Source organism: Chiloscyllium plagiosum, unplaced genomic scaffold (assembly GCF_037043375.1).
Source record: "Chiloscyllium plagiosum isolate Xiang-an unplaced genomic scaffold, Cpla_swu_hap1 HiC_scaffold_10, whole genome shotgun sequence".
Lineage (NCBI taxonomy): Eukaryota > Metazoa > Chordata > Chondrichthyes > Orectolobiformes > Hemiscylliidae > Chiloscyllium > Chiloscyllium plagiosum.
In genome coordinates, this window is record NW_028270148.1 from 34,159,986 (window position 1) to 34,183,756 (window position 23,771).

Sequence of the window (23,771 nt, forward strand, 5' to 3'; positions counted from 1 at the left end):
CATTCCTGACTATTAGACAAAGACGTTCAGCTCCAAACTGCAGTCGATACTGAGTTAGTTGATCAGAGCCAATTTGGCAATGGACTATATTAGTTGGTAACAGCACTTAAGCACTGCAGAAGATGGCTGTGAAAGTATAATCAAAACATCTCGCATGGAATTAAGGGATACGGGGAGAGTGCAGGTAAGTGGCATTGAAATGCCCATCAGCCATGACTGAATGGTGGAGTGGACTTGATGGACCGAATGCCTTACTTCCACTCCTATGTCTTGTGCTCTTATGGTCTAAATCTTTTCCATGAGGGTAGTCTTTCCACTTTAAACATAATCAGAGATCCAGGGCTAAACTGTATTTAAAATTTGTGAAAGTTTTCAGAAGTGAATTTTTTCATTCAAATGCTCAAACTAATTTTAGTCATTTGTTTTAGTTTTAGTTATTTATTTTAATTTTAGTTAGTTAGTTTATTCACATGCTCAAACTAATTTGCATATCTTCAAATGTAAACTCTTGCATGAACCAGCACAAATTAAACATTAAGTATTTTAAAGAATGGTATTGGAAAATATTCTCTGATATGTTTAAGAGTTGCAATCTGGGACAGTTATTAATTCAGCTGAAAATAAGTTTATCACAAATAATAATTTTTTTCTCTCAGAGAATATGATCCATAAGTAATGAAAATCATCTTTGAAAAATTATACAGAACCATTTAATAGTTTAATTGTTGTCAGTGATCAATTTCTTGGTAAATTTAGGTATTTTCTTTAAAACTTAAAATACTTTCAAATGTGCCTTAGTGCTTTTGCATCCAAATAAAATGTTAATTTCAACAGTCTTTTCTAAGACCTACATATGGGATTAACAGAAAATCACAACAATGATTAACTCTATCTGGTGCACACTAATTTATTGGATTTACTTCCACAAAATGGTTTTTAAACTAGCACAAAAGATTGTGGAAACTCAAGTTGCACTGAATGTAATTTCTGTTTCTCATTTCTCAAGATTTTGCATTAGTTTGATCAATTTTGGGCAAACTTCACTTAAAACAAAGTAAGCCTAGCGAAAATTGCAAGTCAGCATCTTTAACAGGTGTTCCTGCGTCCATTACCCCATCCTAGCTTCCCACCACCCAACTCCTTTAAAATCCACAGTCTAGAGAGTTGGGTTAAAAGGCTCTGAGCTGGCTGTGATAACTGAATGGTTAGTCAACATCATGGCCTAAGATACTACATAAATAATTACCATTTTGTTACAACAGCAGAGGGTTTGTAGCATGCACCATGAACAAAACTTTCAGCATCTATGCATTACTTACCAGAGTTTCCTAAAATTCCCATTAGTTGTCCACTTTCCACGTAAAATGAGACATCCTTCAAGATATGTCTGGTCCACTTTGTATGGTATGCCTGAACATCCCACCAAGGCCCAACTTTCTCACTACAATATTAAAAATGAAACATTGAGTAATCAGAAGCATAAAGAAGTTGTTAGAATTTTCCAATTTCTATATTTACATTATTTTCAAATATATTTTTCCCACAATACCAGATGATACAAATTAGGTTAGGGGCTAAATATTGCAGTATTCATCCTTCCTGATCTCTGTATTGTGATGTGACTGGTTGTTTATTTCAATTGTTTTGTGAATTTTGTGTTCACCCACATGAGGAATTTAGCACCAGAGATTGGGACAGTTCACAATGTTAGCAACCAGGGAGAGTATTCCTAGTCAGACATGAATATTTAGTTGCAAAGCTAAGCCCTTTCCTTCATAGAATTCCTACAGTGTGGAAATAGGCCATTCAGCTCAACACGCCCACCCAAACTCACCTCCCTAGCCTATCCTTGTAACCCTGCATTTGCTAAATCCATCTAACCTACATATCTTTGGATGGTGGGAGGAAACCCACACAGACACAGGGAGAGTGTGCAAACTCCACACAGACAGTTGCCTGAGGTGAAATTGAATCTGGGTCTCTGGCACTGTCAGGCAATAGTTTTAACCACTGAGCTGAATGAGAGATTTTTCCATTTCCTATGTATCACTCAAAATAAAATTCCTCACCTGCTGCCAATGTTTGGTTAATTTTACATTAATTCTGTATTACCTGCATTTGTATATGGAAACTCATTGCAGACAGCAAATTAAGGTATCCATCAATTAACTGGGTGAGCATGTGCTCATTTTATGGCCCAGATTTTGCAATCAGTGGTGAAAGAATAGCACTCAGTTTTCATTAAGCTGCCCACAGGGCTTTCACAAGCTTCTGATTATAAGTAGCAAACTAATCCAGCAGAATGTCCTCAAAATGGGTCTGTGGGACATTTAAGACCTTCAACTTATCTGACTAAAACATTTTCTCTGAGACTTGCAGAGTTTAAGCTAGGAAATCTGAACTGTGAATTATAAACTAAATGTGTAATAAAATCTTGTCAAGCCAGAAAAAAAATTGGAAAATGAATAGTGTTACACCTCACTGGGATAGCATGCTATTCCTGGATTTTATCGATACATGCAAAATGCCTCTGTTTGTTTACTTTTAGTCTCAGACTTACAAAAAGCACAAACCAGATTTCTATACTTAATAAGAACTTTTTTTAAAAAATAAATAGATTTTATCTATAGATAAGCAATTATGATCATCAATATATAATTCTACTAGTTAAATTCTAACCCTGTAATAAACTCCACCTTTCATACACAGATGGGGGAAAAACTTGGGTGTTATGGGAAAAGGGAAAGACAGTGGAACAGTTCTTGTTCAATGGGTTCACTGAGATGGTTCTTTTGGCTTGCCGGAATGCATTGCTTTGTGAACCTGCTTCTGTTACACACTGGCAATGCCTCTAGCTTTTAAGAACCACGGCAACTGCTGAAGGAAATTGAAACTGGCTTTCTTCAGGCTCAAGGTGGTTTCTACTGCAGAGAGAAGAGATGCTTCCTGACTTTGTGAAGACATGATAGCTTCTCCCTATCTTGCTCACAGTCCAAGGCAGTTCAGCTATCTGGGAGACAAACACAGTTGTTGGTTGGCAAAACGCCTTTGTCAACAATAACTGGTCACTTGTCCATGGACCAAACAGATACTTGTTGTCAGCTGGAACTCCATTTGTGTGCACCCACTGGTATCAGTTCATCTGAAGTAACCTTATCCCAGTGCTTGAAAACACAGTATAAACAGCACTACAATTAATGCCAGGGTACTTGTTATTTTTTTTAAAAGTGCAACAATCTTTAAAATAGTTCTTTTCTAATTGCAGTCCACAATGAAAAATATAAGAAAATAAAAATACATGGTCTTTATAAGGAAATGGTAGAAGATACACAAGAACAAAAAAGATTTTTTATAAATCTCCAACAGTAATTAAATTCTAAAAAGAACGGGAATCCTCAACTACAAAATTAAACTTTTAGCACCCAGAGAGGTTACTACTTACCACATCATTAAAAATTTGCTTACACCTTGTGCACCAGCCTTCTCTTTTTCTGTTTCTGCCTTATTTAATAGATAATGACATGCCCTTATATGGATATGAACATTGTGTCAATTGATGAGACATTGGACTAGTATAGCTTGTGGAGAAACAAGGTGACAAGTTTGGGATTTTTAGAATTAACTACATATATGTGAGCTTCTGAACTTGCAGTCTGTTTTACTCCATAATAATGGCAAGTTCTGATAATCTCATCATTATTCTCAAAGCAAAATCTGCACTATCAGCGTAATAACCATTAATAAAATATGTTCTATGCTAAGAAGGGTGGTTTCACTTTTATTGGTAATGAAGAAGAGGAAACATTCAATCCCCCTAATGACCAGAACCCACACTACAGAACTAATTGAAAACTTCAGTTTTTTTTACAAAAATATGTCTCAAAACTTCAAAAAATTAAAAGTCATGTGTTGATGTCACAATAATGTCCCATCATTGGAGGGAATGTACAAAAGTATGAAATAATATGAACTGCTAGAAAAACTCAGCAGGTCTGGCATCATCTGTGGAGAGAAATTAGAGTTAACATTTCAGGTCCACCTTCTTCAGAACTTTTAATCAGGTGTCAAACCTGTGTAACAAAAAAGTTATTTCAATATAATATTGGAAAGACTTACACGACTTTAAGTTCTTGAAAAACAACCTTTTCTCCACATCCATTCCCAGCTCCCATCACTGTTTCACTCAGCTGTTTAAAACCTTGGCATCTCCCTCAGTCTTTAGGGTAGTTTCTAAACTCATATTCATTTCACCAGAGACCATTTACTGTACTTCTATTTCTGCAACAATGTCTGCCTCTGTTGCTTTTCTTGGTAGTCTTTCACTCTTCACACTCTATAATTCCTAACTGACCAGACTTCTGATGTACAGATACTACTTACCCATCTTGTTGACCTATATTAGTTAGTTCCCATCTTTCACCTCTCATCCTTGCCTCATCTTACTGTCCATGTTGTGCACATTTGGTCAATGTCCATTTCTCTGACTCCAGCCTTTTGTACAACCTTTTTCCTACTTGCCAAATCATTGGCATAAGAAAACAAAATTCTCAAGGTACCTGTTCTCTGCACAGTTGCATGCATTTGTTATTATCTCATACAATATTTTGGTTCACATGAGAGGTGGGCTGGGTTAGCTTTTATTGTCCATCCCTGAATGCCCTGGAGAGGTTTGTGGTGAGTGGATGTCTTGAACCATCGCATTCATAGAGCTGTTAGGAAGGAATTTTCCTTAATGATTTTTTTTTAAAAAAGCTCCAGGTCAGGATGCTGTGTGACTTACAGGGGAACTTACAGGTAGTAATGTTCTTTTGCATCTGCTGTCTTTGTTCTTCTAAGTTCTGGTTTGGAAGGTGCTGTGAAGGAGGCTGGGTGAGATACTACATTGCATCTTGTAGATGGCACACTGCTACTACAGTGTGTTGGTGGTGAAGGAAGGGACCAATGAAGGTAGGTGGATGGGTTGCCAATCAAGTCGGCTGCTTTGATGCATGGTGTTGAGCTTGAAGATGAAAGCAAGTGGACAATTTTCCATCACTTACCTGACCTGTATTTGTAGACCATGGACAAGCATTGGGGAGACAAGAGGTATGTTACTCATCTCAGGATTCCTAGTTGCTGACCTGATCTTGTAGCCACAATATTCATGAGCCTGGTTCAGTTCAGTTTCTTGTCAATGATGACCCCTGTGATGCTGACAATGGGGGAATTCAGTGACACAGCATTAGTGCCACTGGACAAGTAATTCAGAAACCTAGCCTAACGTTCTGGGATGTAATGAGTCGCACAAACAACAAATAACTTTTGAAGCAAAGTATATGTCTTCCCTCTATTCTGGCAGCAGGCAAACTCTACACCCAAGTAGTGGCCCAGATGGCAATCATCCCTATACTAGCAGCTCGCACGCACACAACTTATAAGGAAGGAAAGATGGAAATTTGAAAGGAAGTCAGAAAATATTGGAAACAAGACAAGTAAATGTTAATCTGAAACGAACAGATGAATCTCACCCTTGGCGTTTGTTACTGAAAAGCACGCTTCACGCTGAAAGATTTTTTTTTCAGGTTATTGATATTTGAAAAACTGAAACTCCTCTGTCCGAACCCCGCCGTTTTTTGGAAACTAAACATGGGGGACTGTGTTTACCTGACGGTGTAGTTGAGATGATTTACACAGATTGTGCAGGTCGCTCCTGTCTTCCCCGGTGAGTTTGACTTTTGACAGTCATAAGGCACGGTCCCGCTGTGGCGAAATTCCTCCTCCGCCCTAACACCACTACTTTCTTCTAAGCAGTTCATGCTGCTCCCGGGTATGTACACACAGACATATGCACAAAGATGTAGGGTTTTTTAAAGTGCAAAAATTGAAAAGAACCGCTGTCTATATTTAATTAAATGACAGTGAAAGCCAGCGCCGCCTTCCCAATGTGCGAGGGCGGACAGGCTGCTGAGTTTGAAACCACAGATGGGGCTGGAGTAACCCTTGGACCGGTGGCTTGAGGGGATTTCCCTGAATCCCGGCGGCGGCACCTTGCTGATAGACACACCTCTCGTTGTTATGATTTGGAGATACCGGCGTTGGACTGGGGTGTACAAAGTTACAAACCACACAACGTCAGGTTCTAGTCCAACAGGTTTAATTGGAAGCACTCTCGTGGTTAGTTAGTTTGTTTTGGCTGGAGCTGTCGCGGTGAAAGTTCAACCGGTTTTGAAGGGGCCAGCAGATGTTCACTGAGGAGCCGGTTAACCCGTCTGTGCAAAACAATGGAAAGCAGCGGGGCGGAGGTGAGTTTTTAAGAGACCCAAACTCGACCTCCTGGTCACAAGGTGCCACTTGTCTTTGATGTGCTGTGGGTTTTTACTTATCTCAATTCTGTTTTCGATTTTTTTTTGTTGTTTCACTGATTTTTACGCACGATCACTTAGAATTTGTTGTCTTTTTTTTCTTCCCATTTCGTTTTTTTTTTGACAATCAGACCGGCCGGCTCAGAGATCAGCTCTTCTGTACCTTAGAGGAGGAAAACAGTCTGTACTTCACCTACAGCGGCAAACCCAACATCCTCCAAGTGCGGGACCTTAATTATGAGGCGAGTACCATCTCGTTTCAGTCGCTCCACGCACTAACGCTGATGGTTCCTTGAAGCTGTTCTGGAACAAGGAAAATTATGAGAGTTTATGGTTTACCTATTGACTATATTTGCGTTTATTTTTTGCCGGAGTTTAACCGTTATTGTCAAACGGGGTTGTGCACCATAGTAATGCCATTTCTGCATTATCAACAGTTGGATCGTGAGGAAGCTTTTGCACCCTCCGCCCCGAACCTGTTCCGCCACTGAGTAAAACTTTGACAGAATGACTTATGATCTTAACTTCACTTTCCTGTCAGCACTCACGGCCCCACAATCAGCCGCGCATCCCCTTGTCTCTGTTGTCAATCGAGAACCTGTTTAACTGGGCCTTGCACATAGTCAATGCTCCCCTCCACGTGTTCATTCGTTCGGAAAATTCCAAACGATTCCTAAAAGAAATAACTTCATATCTTCACCATCTCCGGTAATAACTTGCTGCACATGCATACTAACTTTGTGATACATGTACAAGGACAAAGTGGTCCTTGTAATCTCATTTTACAGATATCTAGTGAGACATTACAACACTTCAAAAATACCTCATTGGCTTTGAAGCTTTTTGGGTGTCCAGGGGTAAGATAACAGCATACGAATGTCCATTTTCACTTTCATTTTATTTCACTGATGTTTGATGACTTAAACCGTATCTTACAAATAGATATTACCTTCTCACAAACGTTCTTCATTCCCCGTGGGCATAGTGCAGTGAACTTGAGTAATGTTTTGAACTCGATTTGTTTTGGCTGTAAACATTTTGCAACTCGATTCACTGTGGATGGAATTTTCCGAACACGCCCAGAACTTTAGAAGGGCAGGAGAACAGGAAAACGTATTTGGGTGAGAGGCAAAAATAAAAATCAGTTTCCTGACCGATGCAAGTTTTACTATTAAGTTGTCAGAACCTTTCAGGCAGGTCGATTTTCCCATCCTAATTGCCAAAAACCTGTTTTGCATTCATTAGCATGTTATAGATCCTCATTAACAGTCCAGTTCAGTGGATCGGCATTCACGTGTGCAGCCATATTACCCAAATTGGGAGGCATGTGTATTCATAAATCTGACTCTAGCTACATGAGGAATGTACCTTGCAGAGTAGACTGCTTTCTCCTACTTTCAGTGAATAGGAACCTCACTTACTTGGCTCCTCCATAACCAAGATATTTATTTGCACAGACTTTTGTTGATCAAGGTGAAGCCTCTCATTGCTGATCATCTCATGATACATCTCGGTCACATACAGTCTGACTTTTTGTCAAACTTTTGATAGTGTTAATGTGAAACCTGACTTAGTCAACAAGCCTACCCGAGCAAGGCTGCCCCATCAGCAACGTTGAACTGGGCTGAACTCAAAAGGAGGCTTGACTCAGAAGATTATCCTTTATAGTTGTGTCCTTGTCCCATCAAACTTTTCGTTAAAATCTACTAATGTCCGTCTTCTCTTAGTTTTTTTTAAGCATTACAGATTTTTTTTAAACAGAAATTAAAACATTTGTCCTTGCATTGAAAAGAGCTGATGACATCTGACAAGTTCTTTTGCTGGCACCAAGTGGCATTGCTGTGGAACTGCATTCTAAGTCTTTAGCCCAAATGCTAGGACAGGACCCATGAATGATTTTACCACTAGTGTTACATGCCATCAATTTCAACATTATAAGTAGCTATCACAATGTCATCTACAGCTGTAACTAGTATTTTAATATAGTATTTTATCACAGAGCCTGATCATTCGAATTTTCAATCCATTTTCAAATAGAACAATTTTAATATATAGTGGATTTTTAAAAAATTACAAGATTGTGTACTGTAAATAGATTATGATTCTGGAGAATATGGATTTGGTATTTTTAGCATTGTCTCGTGTCACAATTCAAGCACAACCCCTTTGAACGTACATTGTATGTAAAATTGAAAATTAGAAATTTTGATTTTCCAATTTTATCGTCTAATTACCCAAATAAATAGTTTCAAGCTAGGATATGTTCTGGAAGGACAGTTTTGGTCATCAGGGCCTTACCCAGTAATTGTTGTTCATGGATAGCCTTAAGGAATGACTTGACAAGCTGTTAAGCTGTAGACAGTATTTCTGCCAAACCCAGTCCCTTTTCTAATGCTACAATTTCAAAACGAGGAATAACTTTACAAGTCCTCTCAGTACATTACCAATTCTTTATTTATGTAGCTAAGCAACTGCTAGATGTTTGAAAGAACAGACTCCAATGGTACCTTCATTAGAATGGAATCTTGGGCCACGAGGCAGAGGGGTGGCAGATGCAGTTCATTTTATGTAAATGTGAAATGTTTGGTAAGGCAAACCAGAGTAGGACCTACAGTTAATAGTCAGGCCCTGAGGAGTGTTTCTGAATAAAGGAACCTAGGAATGCAGGTGTATAGTTCCTGGAAAGTGGAATTGCAGGCAAATGGGGTGGAGAAGGCGGCATTTGGTACGCTTCCCTTCCCGTTGTCAGAACAATGAGTATAGAAGTTTGGAGGCCATGTTGCAGCTGTACAGGACACTGGTTAGGCCACTTTTAGAATACTGCTTACAATTCTGGTCGCCCTTCTATGGGAAGGATGTTGTTAAACTTGGGAGGATGCAGAAAAGATGTACAAGGATGTTGCCAGGACTGGAGGTTTTGAGCTATGGGGAGAGGTTGATTAGGCTGGGGCTTTTTTTCCCAGAAACGGTGGAGGCTAATGTGTGATCTTTTTGATCACACTGGTTCATAAAATCATGAGGGGCATAGGTTAAGTGAGTAGCCCAGACTTTTTTCCTAGGTTAGGGGACTCCAAACTAGAGGGCATAGATTTAAAGTGAGAGGGGAAAGATTTAAAAAGGACCTAAGGGGTAACTTTTTCACACATAGGGTTGTGCATATATGGAACGATTTGCCAGCGGAAGTGGTGGAGGCTGGTATAATTACAACATTTGAAAGGCATCTGGATGGGTATCTGAATAGGAAAGGTTTAGACGGATATGGGCCAAATGTTGGCAAATGGGACTAGGTCAGATTGGGATGTCTGGTAAGCATGGATGAATTGGACTGAATGGTCTGTTTCTGTGCTGAACGACTCTGTGACTCTAACAGGATATCCTAGACCAAGTTCCAAAACCTCCTTTACCTGAAGTTGTAACTTTAAAATCATTGCTAAAAATTAGAACCATTGTGAGCCACAAGATGAAAAATTGACATTTCTAAACCATATACAAGTTGCCTTTGGTGGAAAGCATAATCTAACTATTAAATAGATGTATTTAATTATCTAATTCTGAATTATTACATTTTGGTTATTTTGTCATTGTTTCTTCAATGTAAACATGTTCAGGCTATGTGCATGTATTTGCATAAATTCATTAATGGAAAAATCAATATATATTACATTTGAATTTTTAAAAACGTGCATATATAACTGAATACATTTTTGTTTTAAGTTTATAATGGATTTTTTAATGTTTTAAAACAATAATATTGTCAGCAAAAACCTTTTATACTACAAACTTTAACTTGAGTAGGAAGAATAAAAAGATTCTTTTCAGCTATTAAGCCTTGTGATTTTGAAAAAAAAAACAAAGCTTCCAAAAGCATTTTCAGAATAATTCATCTTACACCACAAAAATTGCAACCTAAAATCTATTTCTTAAATGAAAGGCATTATCTGTTACCATACTGTGACTCATTCCTCAAAAGGGGTTTATTTACAACACGGTGATGTTTTTCATTAAAATAATGATGTGAACACATAAAATGCCGCCTAATGATTAGACTTTTACGTCCACACTAAAAATATGGCTCTTACAAATCTTGATATTTATCGAGGGTGTGGCTTTTTCATGACAATCTAGTTCAACTTGTCAAGGTTGGGAATTGCAAATGAATATTAAAGAGCTGTGTGAAAATTTGAACCCATAGGTTGTCACCATTTTGGGTGGCATGGTGGCACAGTGGTTAGCACTGCAGCCTCACAGCGCCAGAGACCCGGGTTCAATTCTCGCCTCAGGCGACTGACTGTGTGGAGTTTGCACGTTCTCCCCGTGTCTGCGTGGGTTTCCTCCGGGTGCTCCGGTTTCCTCCCACAGGCCAAAGATGTGCAAGTCAAGTGAATTGGCCGTGCTAAATTGCCCGTAGTGTTAGGTAAGGGGTAAATGTAGGGGTATAGGTGGGTTACGCTTCGGCGGGTCGGTGTGGACTTGTTGGGCCGAAGGGCCTGTTTCGTACTGTAATCTAATCTAATCTAATCTAATCTAACCCTGGTTCTAGCCAAACCCACTACAGTCAGATCCAGTGTCAAACACATACATTTTTCAACTTAAGTTAAATTACGTGATCAGGAGAAAGAATGTTGATGCACTATTTTTCTTGTGCCTAATCCATAAATCTTGAGGATGACTATAGCAGAATGCCTTCACACCAGCCAACTTGGCACATATCTTAAATTTTCCTCATCCACCTGACTCAGTAACACATTATTCAGTCTACTTAATCTGAGTTCCTGGATAATCTAATGTGCTTTTAAATTTTGAAGAGCTGTGTAAAAATAATTAAGTCCTCTGAAACAAAGTGTTTTGCAATTTCCCTCAGAATTCTTTGCTAAGAGTTTCTTGCCCACAAAAATGCAGGTGAATTCTGCAGCACAGATCCCCTGGTATGAGAAGCTGGCAGAATTACAAATGCCATGGCATTGGAACTCCAATTCAAATGGACAGACAATAGCTCTGAAGAATCTAAATCTGAAAGTCAGAAGTGGACAGATGCTGGCTGTGATAGGAAGTTCTGGTAAGTCGTCCAAATTTAGTGTTCTCATTGTACAATCAATTTTCTGATTACCTTTCGTGAATGTTTTCAATTATGCATGCAAATCGCTGCTCTGAACATGTGGAGTTTTATCATGTGAGTTCTGAAAAGTTGTGCATCTATGTTATTTTAGTACTTAAATGCCTTTTTAAATGAAAACAGAACAGTGTCACTTATTTGATTTTTGGAACAAGTTTGATATCAACTGTATCACAGGGGCGCAAGACTTTGAAGTCATTTCTAAGAATGTAATTTTTTTATTAACATTTCATTTACTAAAACTTATTCTTTCACAGAATGTGGATTTCACATTTTGGACCAGCATTGTTTGCCACTACATCATTGTTCTTTTAAGAAGGTGGTGGTGGTGAGCCACTCTCTTGAATCTTTGCAATGCTATTAGAAAGAGAGTCACAGGTTTTTGACCCAAGGACTGTAAAGGAACAGTAATATAGTTCCAAGTTAGAATTGTGTGTGGCTTGGAGGGGAACCTGCACATGATGGTGTCACCATATATCTTGTGCCCTTTTCCTTGCAGTCGGTAGAGGCTGCAAGTTTGGGAGGTGCTGTCAGATGAGCCCTGATGAGTTACTGCAGTACTTCATATAGATTGTCCACACTGCTATCACTATATGTTGAGTGGAGGGAGTGAAGGACTACATATACTTTATTTGGAAATTATAAACCAGAAAATGGAAGTCTGGATTTTTAAAAAATAAATCAAGAGTACAATTGTGTGTGGTCACTTAATGGTTACACAAGAGCTAATAACTTTGAAAACTTGAGTTTTTGTTTGCTCTCTGTCACACCAGAGAAGAAATAACACTTCAGAATTTTGGAAATAAAATGCTAGGGTAAACCAACACCTAGGTCCAACTGATCGGCTACGAAAAAGACAGCTTTCCACAGTGGAGAACAACATGATAATATTAACCAAAATCCAAAACAAAAGTTATCAGAATGACCTCATTCTACCTCTTTCAGTTTGGTTTCTGAATCACAGATGTTTTATTTTCTGAAAAGACTGATTTGTATTGTCTGTCTTGTCTGCCTGTTGTGAATGAATATGTGCTTTGATTTTAAATTTAACTTTTCATATTAGTAATAATCTATAACTTTGTTATGATAAATACATTTTTGTTTCCTGTTCATTGATGAAACCTGTTGAGAGTTGTTTTACACTCAAGATATCAATTATTGTATCCTCAACCGAAATGGTGTAACTCAGCATTGATCAATCTATTGAATGATTTAACAACATACTACATATCATTTATGTATTAAGCCAAACGCAGTTTCATTACCATGTTAAGAGTCACTAGAATGAGGACAGCAGTTGTGAGGACAAAATTAGTTTTAAGTCTCACTTGATGGCTACTGAGGGGATGGTCACCACGTCATTGAACGTAAATGTCCACACATTAAAATACTCCAGGTTCTTGCCATGGGATACTGTCAGTGGTTTGCACCCATCGCATTTTGAGGGAATACTGAAGAGACCAAGATCAAGGGTAGGGCTAACAATGCAGAAAACCTATTTTGTTACTGTATAGCAGGTCTTGAAAATATGCCAATTCGTACAATACTTAAAACAATTTTCTTAACTTTTGAACAAACAGGTTGTGGGAAGACATCGTTACTTGACATCATCACCTGCAGAGATGAAGGAGGGAAAATCAAATCTGGCAAAATATTGATCAATGAAACACCAGTTAATAGGCAGCTGGTCAAAAAGTGTATTGCACATGTGCGACAGGATGACCGATTATTACCCAATCTCACTGTGAGAGAGACATTAACATTTGTTGCAAAATTGCGGCTTCCAAAACACTTCTCAGAAGAACAAAGAAACAAAAGGGTAAGAATTATGCAAGTATACAATATGGAAGAATTGCATTAGTCCATCATTTGATTGTCAGCTCTTTGCTAGAGCAATCAAGAGCCAAACCCACTGCCGTTCCCTGTCCACATAGCTCTATCTCTCCCTCTGCTAGCCGCATTGATTTCTGACTATAATTCCTTAATGGATAACTGTGTAAATGCTGCCTAGTGTGCAGCTGAGGACTAAATAGAATGGGAAGGTTCACAACATCTGTACTTTGTCAATTGATTTCCATTAGAGGCATGAAGAGACATTACTCAGTGTTCCCACCCCAAAGACGGGTAAGTATCAGATAAGATTTCTGGTTGCCATGGTACCGTGGAATATATATATATACTGGTGACATCAGGTGACATCAAAATCATGTTTGTCTCTGATTCTCACCAAAGTCAAATAACCAACCAACATTCAATATTTAAAGCTCATAGCTGATGAATGGTCACATAGAGTGAATGATGAAAGAAGTCATTTCCAACATTGGCCGTTCTGATTATGCCTGTAATGAGATCAGAACTTTCACTCCAGCTACTACCACATAAGAGTTAGGGTTAAGCTATGGGAGTTCCCATCTGGTCTTTATCAGGCAGTTCAGTGACAGGAATATTCTCCCATCAGGTTAGGGCTTGATTTTCAAGACAAAGTTTTGTTACACACAGACACATAGATTTCTTAATTTGTACAGGCTAAATTGCTTTTCTAACATAATTATGGTTGAATTATGGTTGAATTAGGAATAAATACATAATTAATATAGCACAACATATATAATTTTAGGTTTGACTTATGTCTTTCAGGTAGAGGATGTTATAGCAGAACTCCGGCTAAGACAATGTGCTAACACTAGAGTTGGGAATTATTTGACTCGGGGGGTCTCTGGAGGCGAGAGACGACGAGTGAGCATTGGAGTGCAACTTCTGTGGAACCCTGGTAAATGGCCAATATTGATCTCTGTTCATGTTATGTTCTCTGTAAAAGTGCTGATTTTTTATTTTTAGGGACTGGAAGTCTATTTATTAACACACCGAGTAGTCACATTTCACAAGAGAACCAGATGAATATTGGCAAGCTATTCACTCAGAGTTGGCTGCATTAGATGTCTAAATTTTATCATTCCTAATAAAGTTATATTTGCTTCATTCACAATTCTTCCTGCTTTTTCAAGTTTGCTTTCTTCAAAAACACCCAAAAAGACTTTTTTATTTCTTTTTTTGTGGACCAGGCATGAGTGTAAAAGGAAGTCTTGCTAAAATTAAATGGCTAGCATGTGTAATTTTCTCCATGAATTCCATTTGTTTGTTAGACAAGACCTCCCTCCAACAAATTAATGGAGCTCCCTATGTACAATAACTATGTCTTTACAAATGTTTCATTATTCTGTTATACAAAATGCCTGTTAAATAATTATTCACAACTTGTCAATTGGTATACACTGCTTGGAGAACCTATCTATCTCTATCTTAAATATATTGAATGGTTTGGCCTCCACAGCCTTCTGCAGCAGTATTACCGATTCACCACTCTCTGGCAGAAGAAATTCCTTCCCATCTCAACTCCAGAAGGTCATCCCTTCTCTCTGAGGCTGTGCCCTCATATCATAGCCCCTCCTACTAGTGGAATCATCTTTTCCACGGCCACTCTACCCAGGGCTCTCAGTATGCTGTAAGTTTCAATTAGATCCTCCTTCAACCTTCTAAACTCCATGTATAGACCCTCATCCCCTCCTCATAAGACAAGTCCTTCATTCTCAGGATCATTATTGTAAACCTCCCTTGACCCCCTCAAATGTCAGCATATCCTTCTTTCGATTTGGGGCCCAAAACTGCTCACAATATTCCAAATGTGGTATGACCAGAGCCTTATACAGCCCCAGCAATACGTCTCTGCTCTGGTATTTGAGCCGTCTGGAAATGAATACAAATATTGCATTTACCTTCTTTCTGCCAACTGAACCTGGGAAAATCTTGAACTAGGACTCCCAAGTCCCTTTGTGCTTCAGATTTCCACAGTTTTCTCCATTTAAAAACAAATCTACACATGAAAGTATTCAGAAAAGATTTACAAGGATATTGCCAGGATTGGAGGATTTGACCTATAGGAATGGGTTGAACAGGCTGGGGCTGTTTTCCCTGGAGTGTTAGAGGTTGAGGGGTGACCTTATAGAGGTTTATAAAATCATGAGGGGCATGAATATGATAAATAGACAAAGTCTGTTCCCTGGGTGGGGAAGTCCAGAACTAGAGGGCATAGGTTTAGGGTGAGAGGGGAAATATATAAAAGAGACCTAAGGGGCAACTTTTTCACGCAGAGGGTGGTATGTGTATGGATTGAGCTGCCAGAGGAAGTGGTGGAGGCTGGTACAATTGCAACATTTAAAAGTCATTTGGATGGGTATATGAATAGGAAGGGTTTGGAGGGATATTGGCCAGGTGCTGGCAGATGGGACTAGACTGGGTTGGGATATCTGGTCAGCATAGCCAGGTGCTGGCAGATGGGACTAGATTGGGTTGGGATATCTGGTCAGCATGGCCAGGTGCTGGCAGATGGGACTAGACTGGGTTGGGATATCTGGTCAGCATGGACAAATTGGACCGAAGGGTCTGTTTCCATGCTGTACATCTCTATGACTCTATGACTGTATTCCATCTGCCACTTCTTTGCCCTCTCCTCTAGCCTGTTCAAGTCCTTCTGCAGCCTTTTTGCTTGCTTAACACAACTTGTCCCTCCACCTATCTTTGTATCATCTGCAAACTTAGCAACAATGCCCTCAATTCCATTGTCCAGATCGTTAATGAATGATGTGAATCATTGTGGTCCCAATATTGACTCCTGCAGAACCCCACTAGTCACCAGCTTCCATCCAGAAAAGGACCCCTTTATCCCACTCTCTCTGTCTTCTGCCAGTCAGCTGCTTCTCTATCCATGCTACTACCTTACACGTAACATCAAGAACTCTTATTTTATTGAGCAGTCTTCTGTGTGGAACATTGTCAAAAGCTTTCTAGAATCCAAATAGATCAAGTCCACTGACTCTCCTTTGTCTCGAATTACTAATTAAAAATCTGTCTATCTCCTCCTTAAATTTACTTGATGCTGCAGTATTCACTGAAATCTGAGTTAGCGAATTCCAGGATTCATGGCCCTTTTGAGAGATGTAATTCCTTCTTGTCTCTGTTTTAAATCTGGCAGCTTTTATCCTAAAACTATGACCCCTTGTTTGAGACCGCTGCTTAGGAGGAAACATTTTTTCTTCATCTACTTTATCAATCCCCATTAACTTCTTATACACCTCAATTAGATCTTCTCACATTTTTCTAAACATCAGACAGTATAGGCTTAAAAGAATATTGATTGGTTGGCAAGTCAACTTTGGTCAAAGCATGGCAATGGAGAATGCCATTAGGAAACTAATGTCCCCCTTGTGTCTGTTGGATATCTCCATATTCTCTTCTTCCTGCAGAGGTCATGTCCCTGTTGTTGAATATTTATCCTTTTTATGGAAAATATCGATTGTGTTACTAATGCATATTAGCAGTGTGAAATGACTTTGTGCATGGCTTATATTTTAGGGATACCTTTCACTTTCAGGATAATTTGAGATAGACCAAATATCAAGTCTGAAGTTGTGGGCTTAGGACCATTCATGAGCATGCATGATACACATCCAGCAACACTCTGATTAGGTTAGCCATTGTCCAACTACATAGGTTTGATGTCCCTAATTTCGATATTAAGCATGTGTCATAAGCAAATGACTCATTCCCTATTTTTAAGACATCTGATAGGTCTGTTGTGCTGTAAGATCCTAATATCTATATTCACTGCTGAAGGTAGGCTTGCAATGGACAGTTGTAGATAACTCATTAGTGAATTTCTCAACTAGCTCGTTGAGAAAAGAGAACTAGCAGACTGCTCCATTTCAGAGGTTGTTTTGAAAGGGGAATGGAGCATATTAAGGAAAACAGAGCATGTCCAATTATTGCATCCTTCTTAAATGTGACACAACCAAATAGAGGACAATAGTTTTCTAGTGCATTTCCCAGGACAACACATCCCAGGCATCTTCACCCTGAGAGCTGGCTCTGAGGAAGCTGGATCAGTGTCAAGGACTCTCAATGTGGAAATAAAAAATAATTTGGGGGTGGATACCAGCCTCTGTGAAGGTATTTCATCTTGCATCTACACTGACAGCATGTAATTTTTTTTCGGAAACTTGGTTGGTGCAACTGATCAATAATTTCCTTGTCTCTTCTTTCAAAAGTTGATAATTTGTGAGTTACTTTCCAATTCTTGATTTTTACTCCCTTTTCTGAAGATTCAATAGAATGTAAAGATAACGTGCTGATTTCATCAGCTGCTGCTTTTAAAGTCTTATGAAGCTTATCATTGTTCTTTGACCTTCCTATTCTGAATCAATAACTGCCTATCAATAGCTGCTTTATTTGAAAATTATGTTTCCTCTGTCTGCTGCCGTTTCCATCCTCATCCATTAATGACAGCTTCCAAAAGGGAAGATTCCCCACAATTTGCATCCAGTGGTATGCTCTGGGTACAGCTATAATGAATTCATTTCATATATTTAGATCCAGTGACTTGAAGAATATTTGGAATCTTTCAATGTGACACTTTTCTTTCACAAGCTTCTACAAATATATTTCTAAAAAAACTTGACATTTCTTACTCTATATTTGGTGCTTATTTTCAGTATTCCTTATTGTGTTCTTACTCCCATCATGTCCCACTGTACTTAACTTTAGAACAATCTAACTTCTGCTCTAACTCCATGCATGAATAGTTCTTCTAATAAACCACCTAGTTAGCTGTTTACTTGGGTGCCCTCTGATCAATGTGTGTTAGTTGTGTACGTAGGCAGAATTTTAATAGATGGCAAAATTTTCTACCTCATTACCCAAAGAGTTGGTGGGGCCCATTTCCCTAAAGATGCTGGCTGCCCTCCACCCCTTGCCAAGTTTTATTTGGCTAAAATCAAGACTTGTGTCCCTACGCTGGATAAAACATTCAAATGCCAGCCAGTATGATTGATGGGCAATGCTGTGGTCCCAGCCTCATTACTGGGAGCAGGGGCTGCTGCTGGGATTGCAGGCAGTCGCCAAAATCAAAATACTAGAACCAGGATGGAGGTAACTGCTGAAGGGTACTGCAGAGGGGATAGGAGAGGTGGAAGAATCTTGATGGAGAAGCTGGAGCAGAGAGAACAGCTTTTGTTAGGTGCCCCAAATGGAATACAAGCCATAAGGGGGATTGTTCTCTTCATCCTCCTCCTCTTTTATCATGCGATGTGATGCCACATCATGAGCTTGCGCTTGAGACAGACTGTTGAAGGAGAAATCAAAATCAAGAACTGGTGTTAGGCTCAGACTTCAAAATAATACTTTTTTTTGTACTTTACATTGATGCTAAAGTTCTATCATGGATGCTAATCATTATATACCAGGCTCTGACTTATAATTAAAATCTGTGTGTGCCTGTGTCCTTGTGCTCATGTGAGTTTTCCAGACTAGATTGTTGCAGTGTGGTGGTCCTATTCAAGAGGGTATAGTATGTTTTAACAGCATCCACACCATGGCATTTATACCCAGATCCTGAGGCCCTAAGACCTTGCATGACATTCTCACCCACTCTTTCCAACCCCCAAAACTTCCTGTTGTGGGCTTCATCTTGACCTCCATGAATTGCTCATTTAAGGATCTCATTAGACCAAAGACACATGGGCCACCCAAGGCCTGCTTGTCCCTCATAATGTCAAGGGCAGGAGTGGGCAGGAAGACCACCTTGGTAATATAGCATCCTTTGCAGAAGTGCCAGTGAAGTGTGTTAAATTCTTTCATATGTTATCAATGCGTTATTTTAAAGAGATCCTATCACTCTTAAATGAATAAAGTAACAGTAATATCCATACTATTGAAAATATTACTTCAAAAGGAGAAATCCAATGACACCAATTGAAATAGGTTTTGTTTTGATAACCTGTCATAAACTTGAAATCATGAAAATATTTTTGGTTCCAGGTATTTTAATATTAGATGAACCCACTTCTGGACTTGATAGTTTCACAGCACACAACTTGGTGATGACTCTCTCGAGACTTGCAAGAGGAAATCGTTTGATCCTAATGTCAATCCACCAGCCACGGTCAGACATATTCCATTTGTTTGATCTGGTGGTCCTGCTCTCTTCAGGAGTAACAACTTATTGTGGAACAGCTAAAGATATGATTCCATACTTTACCTCAATAGGATATCCTTGTCCAACCTACTGCAATCCTTGTGATTTTTATGGTGAGTATTCAACAGATCAAGAATGGTTCTTAATGGTAACACTAGACATAAGATCACTAGACGTGAATCTGCAGAGATCATGGATTTCTAAACAAAAGGGTCAATTTAATAATGTAATATTATGTTATTTAGTTATTATAATGACTGTATCCTGTTCAGGCACTGAGCTTTCCCTTGCTTGCAAGAGACATTACATTCTTTTGAGAAGATTCATAAAACCTCAATATAGTCAGGCAGTAGCAAGTCCCCTTGGACTGTAAACCTGAGGCCGCTTTGGAGGTGATATCTGTTACAAGAATGACAATCCCTTAGTTGCAGATTCACAAAGGACACAGGCCACAGTTAGTTCTTGGGGGTGGTGTGGTTGTCAGGGCGGGAGAGAGTGCTGAAGTGTTGACAGTCACTGTGAGTCCCCTCCCCTAATCAGTATTTAGTTTTCAATCTGATGCTGATTACCTTTTAATTAATGGTGTTCCCTCTCCACCCCAAACTGCACAATGACAGACCCACTTACAACTGTGGGTAGCAGGATGTGCCTCTTGAATGGTCACTAAGTGGTCAGTTGGTGTTAAGGCAGGGACCCTTTTCAAAAGAGCTCTGCACCTACAATTTAATTGTGGTGCAGGAGGAATGCTGATCAGATTCAAGTACATGTCTTTGCTGCCTGCAGGCTCACCACCGTTGTGACCAGAAAATTCTGCTCAATGACATGTTTCTCATATGATCAGATTAATATCTCTTATCCCACCCTTTAGTGAGGCCCTACTTCACTCCCCAACAAGAGGTTGCACATGAAATATCTTACCATCAAGACAGTTATAGAGTCATAGAGATGTACAGCGTGGAAACAGACCCTTCGGTCCAACTTGTCCGTGCCATCCAGATATCCCAACCCAATCTAGTCCCACCTGTCAGCTCCTGGCTCATATCCCTCCAAACTCTTCTTATTCATATACCCATCCAGATGCCTTTTAAATGTTGCAATGTACAAGCCTCCACCAATTCCTCTGGCAGCTCATTCCATACAGGCATCACCATCTGGGTGAAAATGTTGCCCCTTAGGTCTCTTTTATAACTTTCCCCTTTCACCCTAAACCAATGCCCTCTAGTTCTGGACTCCCCCACCTCAGGGAAGAGACTTTGTCTATTTATCGTATCCGTGCCCCTCATGATTTTATAAACCTTTATAAGGTCACCCCTCAGATTCTGATGCTCCAGGGAAAACAGTCCCAGCCTATTCACCCTCTCCCTATAGCTCAAATCCTCCAAACCTGGTAACATCCTTGTAAATTTTTTCTGAACCCTTTCAAGTTTCACCACATCTTTCCGATAGGAAGGAGACCAGAATTGCATGCAATATTCCAAAAGTGGCCTAACCAATTCCTGTGCAGCCACAACATGACCTCCCAACTTCTGTACTCAATACTCTGACCAATAAAAGAAAACATACCAAACGGCTTCTTCACTATCCTATCTACCTGCGACTCCACTTTCAAGGAGCTATGAACCTGCACTCCAAGGTCTCTTTGTTCAGCAACATTCAATAGGACCTTACCAGAAAGTGTATAAGTCCTGCTAAGATTTGTTTTCCCAAAATACAGCATATCACACTTATCTAAATTAAACTCCATCTGCCACTTCTCAGCCCATTGGCCCATCTGATCAAGATCCCGTTGTAGTCTGAGGTAACATTTTGTCCATAACAACTCCAATTTTTGTTCAGATTACTTAAGTGATTTCTGACTTTGGCAGTATCTGTGCAAAGAGTTAATAGTTTAGTCCAACATGACTTCTCCAGAACTCTTTTTCTAAGACTGTCAAGAAACGTACATCACTGACGTTATCTAAACTGCCTTGGTGATAAGATATTTATTATATGACACCGCTGTTCATGAAATTTGCTCTTTGAACCTTCTAATTGCATATAATTCAGATCACTATTGAAAGAGACGGGAACCTCTATGTTGAACAGTCTACAGTCATAGAACTCTTACCATTTGAATCAGCATTTATGGAATGTCCTTCATTATCTAAACTATCAATTATTATCTAAAGAGATTTCATTTTTCTTCAAACAATTAGTCAGTAATCATTGCTGTCACATTATTGTAAAATTATTAACCAACATTTTAGAAACTCCTATCATTGGTATGCTTGTCATTTTACCATTTGAAGACCTTATCGTAATCATCGAAATCATTAATCAACCTCCTGTTTTTAGACAGTTGTCAATTTTTAAAGATATTTAATTAATTTGTCAATCTTCATTCAAGACTATCTATCATTATTTTTATGAGCAGTCATATTAGCATGTAAAATTAGTATTTAGTTTGATAATGATGCCATTTAAAAGAAACAGCTCCTTGTGTTTGCATACCCTTAACAATCATCACTCATGATAATTTCTTAATTTTTACCATGTTAACCACAGACAGGATAATACTTGGTTGTGGTGGCCCCATCCAATGACCAAAACGTTGTGACCCCATCCTTTTGGATTAAACTGTTTCCATGCCCTCAGTAATTGTATTTCTCCATTTTGAAAATTGTTCTGTATACCATCTGTACTGAATTTGCTTGACTTATTTATAAACACCTTGCCAATTTCCACTGTCGCCTCAGCTCATTTTTTTTTACTAGAATCCTGTGGAAATAATTATGGCGTCAAATTTCCAAATTCTGTATGAAGTGGCATGGATAGGATAAATAGACAAAGTCTTTTCCCTGGGGTTGGGGAGTCCAGAAGTGGAGGGCATAGGTTTAGGGTGAGAGGGGAAAGATATAAAAGAGACCTAAGGGCAACTTTTTCACACAGAGGGTGGTACATGTATGGAATGAGCTGCCAGAGGAAATGGTGGAGGTTGATACAATTGCAATATTTAAAGGGCATTTGGATGGGTATATGAATAGGAAGGGTTTGGAGGGATATAGGCTGGCAGGTGCTGGCAGGTGGGACTAGATTGGGTTGGGCTATCTGGTCGGCATGGACCGAAGGGTCTGTTTCCATACTGTACATCTCTATGACTCTAAGTGACTAAATTTTGCACTCATGAAAAGAGGGTCATTATCATTCATCACTATGTCTGGAACATCTACCAGTGCTTTCAGGCATTCACCAATCTCACTTGTAGACATTGACATCAACTGGTCTAATTCCAAGTCAACAGAATAGTAGTCAATGGTGACAAGATAATCAGTTCCTATGAGAGTTAATTCATGGTCTGGTTAGGACATCACATATCATATCAGTGGTTCGCTAGCTTGCTTAACTTGATACCTACTACAAATACTCTGCTGGCTGATGTCCTTGGTCTTTTTTTTCATGGTAACCAATAGAACCATTCTCTTAAATTCCTCAGACTAGACTCAGTTCTTCGGCTAGCATGAATGTGTTTCAGCATGTCTTTCCTCACCACACACTCCCCTCCTCGGGATGTTAACCCTAAAAATCAACATTGATATCCTGTAATTTTTAATAGCAACATTGCGTCCATGATGCTTTCAAGCCATCCTGACATCACAATTCCTACAACAATTGGAAAGTCATATCTTATTGTATAGTTTGCTTGATATGAGCCAAGGCGCTTGTCTTTCTGATTCAGTATCCCTTCTCCATCGATTATTTTCATAACATAACAGAGAGTTGCTTATCAGGCAGGAGAGGGGGGTTGGGAAACAGACCAGTCATGGTTGAATGATGGAACGGTCCCAATGGGCTGAATGGCCTAATTGTATTCTTATATCTTATGGTCATTGAATTGGGAAGATTTTGCACTCTCTTTGGACCTGCTACCTCACAGCACCATGAACCCAGGTTTGATTCCAGCCTTTGGTTACTGTATGTGTGGAGTTTGCACATTCTCCAGTGTCTGTGTGGGTTTCCACCGGGTGCTTCCGTTTCCTCCCCACAGTTCAAAGATAGTTAGGTGGATTGGCCATACTATCCAAGGACGTGGTGAATTAACCATGGTTAATACAGGATTATGGGGATAGGATAGAATGCTGTTCAGAGGGCTGGTGCAGACTTGATGTGCCAGACAGCTTTTATCTGTACTGTAGGGATACTGTGAATCTATGAACTTGCATCATAAGTTTGCTCTCAACAGCACAATGGCATCATTTTTCTTTTTCCCTTATATGTTTGTACATTCAGATGAAATCTGTGCAAATGAAGTAAC

General features: G+C 39.2%; 2 protein-coding genes across 5 annotated transcripts in view; one reads left to right on the top strand and one right to left on the bottom strand.

The window, feature by feature from the left end:
* The window catches only part of abcg5 (ATP binding cassette subfamily G member 5), a 34,806-nt gene extending 28,741 nt beyond the window's left edge, over positions 1 to 6,065 (bottom strand). The window contains exons 1-2 of the mRNA XM_043695632.2: positions 5,644 to 6,065; positions 1,320 to 1,441 (exon numbers count right to left, since the gene is read on the bottom strand). Of these exons, the coding sequence (XP_043551567.1) occupies positions 1,320 to 1,441; positions 5,644 to 5,795 (274 nt within the window). The 5' untranslated portion in view covers positions 5,796 to 6,065. The remainder of the gene's footprint in view (positions 1 to 1,319; positions 1,442 to 5,643) is intronic.
* A 31-nt stretch (positions 6,066 to 6,096) lies between these two features.
* Positions 6,097 to 23,771, top strand: part of abcg8 (ATP binding cassette subfamily G member 8) — a 74,759-nt gene continuing 57,084 nt past the window's right edge. For 3 of the 4 annotated variants that reach the window (XM_087991262.1, XM_043695631.2, XM_087991261.1), the window contains exons 1-6: positions 6,143 to 6,281; positions 6,473 to 6,583; positions 11,241 to 11,397; positions 13,035 to 13,273; positions 14,092 to 14,224; positions 19,324 to 19,593. In XM_087991262.1, the coding sequence (XP_087847388.1) occupies positions 6,261 to 6,281; positions 6,473 to 6,583; positions 11,241 to 11,397; positions 13,035 to 13,273; positions 14,092 to 14,224; positions 19,324 to 19,593 (931 nt within the window). In that variant the 5' untranslated portion in view covers positions 6,143 to 6,260. Of the gene's footprint in view, positions 6,282 to 6,472; positions 6,584 to 11,240; positions 11,398 to 13,034; positions 13,274 to 14,091; positions 14,225 to 19,323; positions 19,594 to 23,771 lie in introns of all 4 variants that reach the window. The other variant, XM_043695629.2, reaches the window with a different exon arrangement.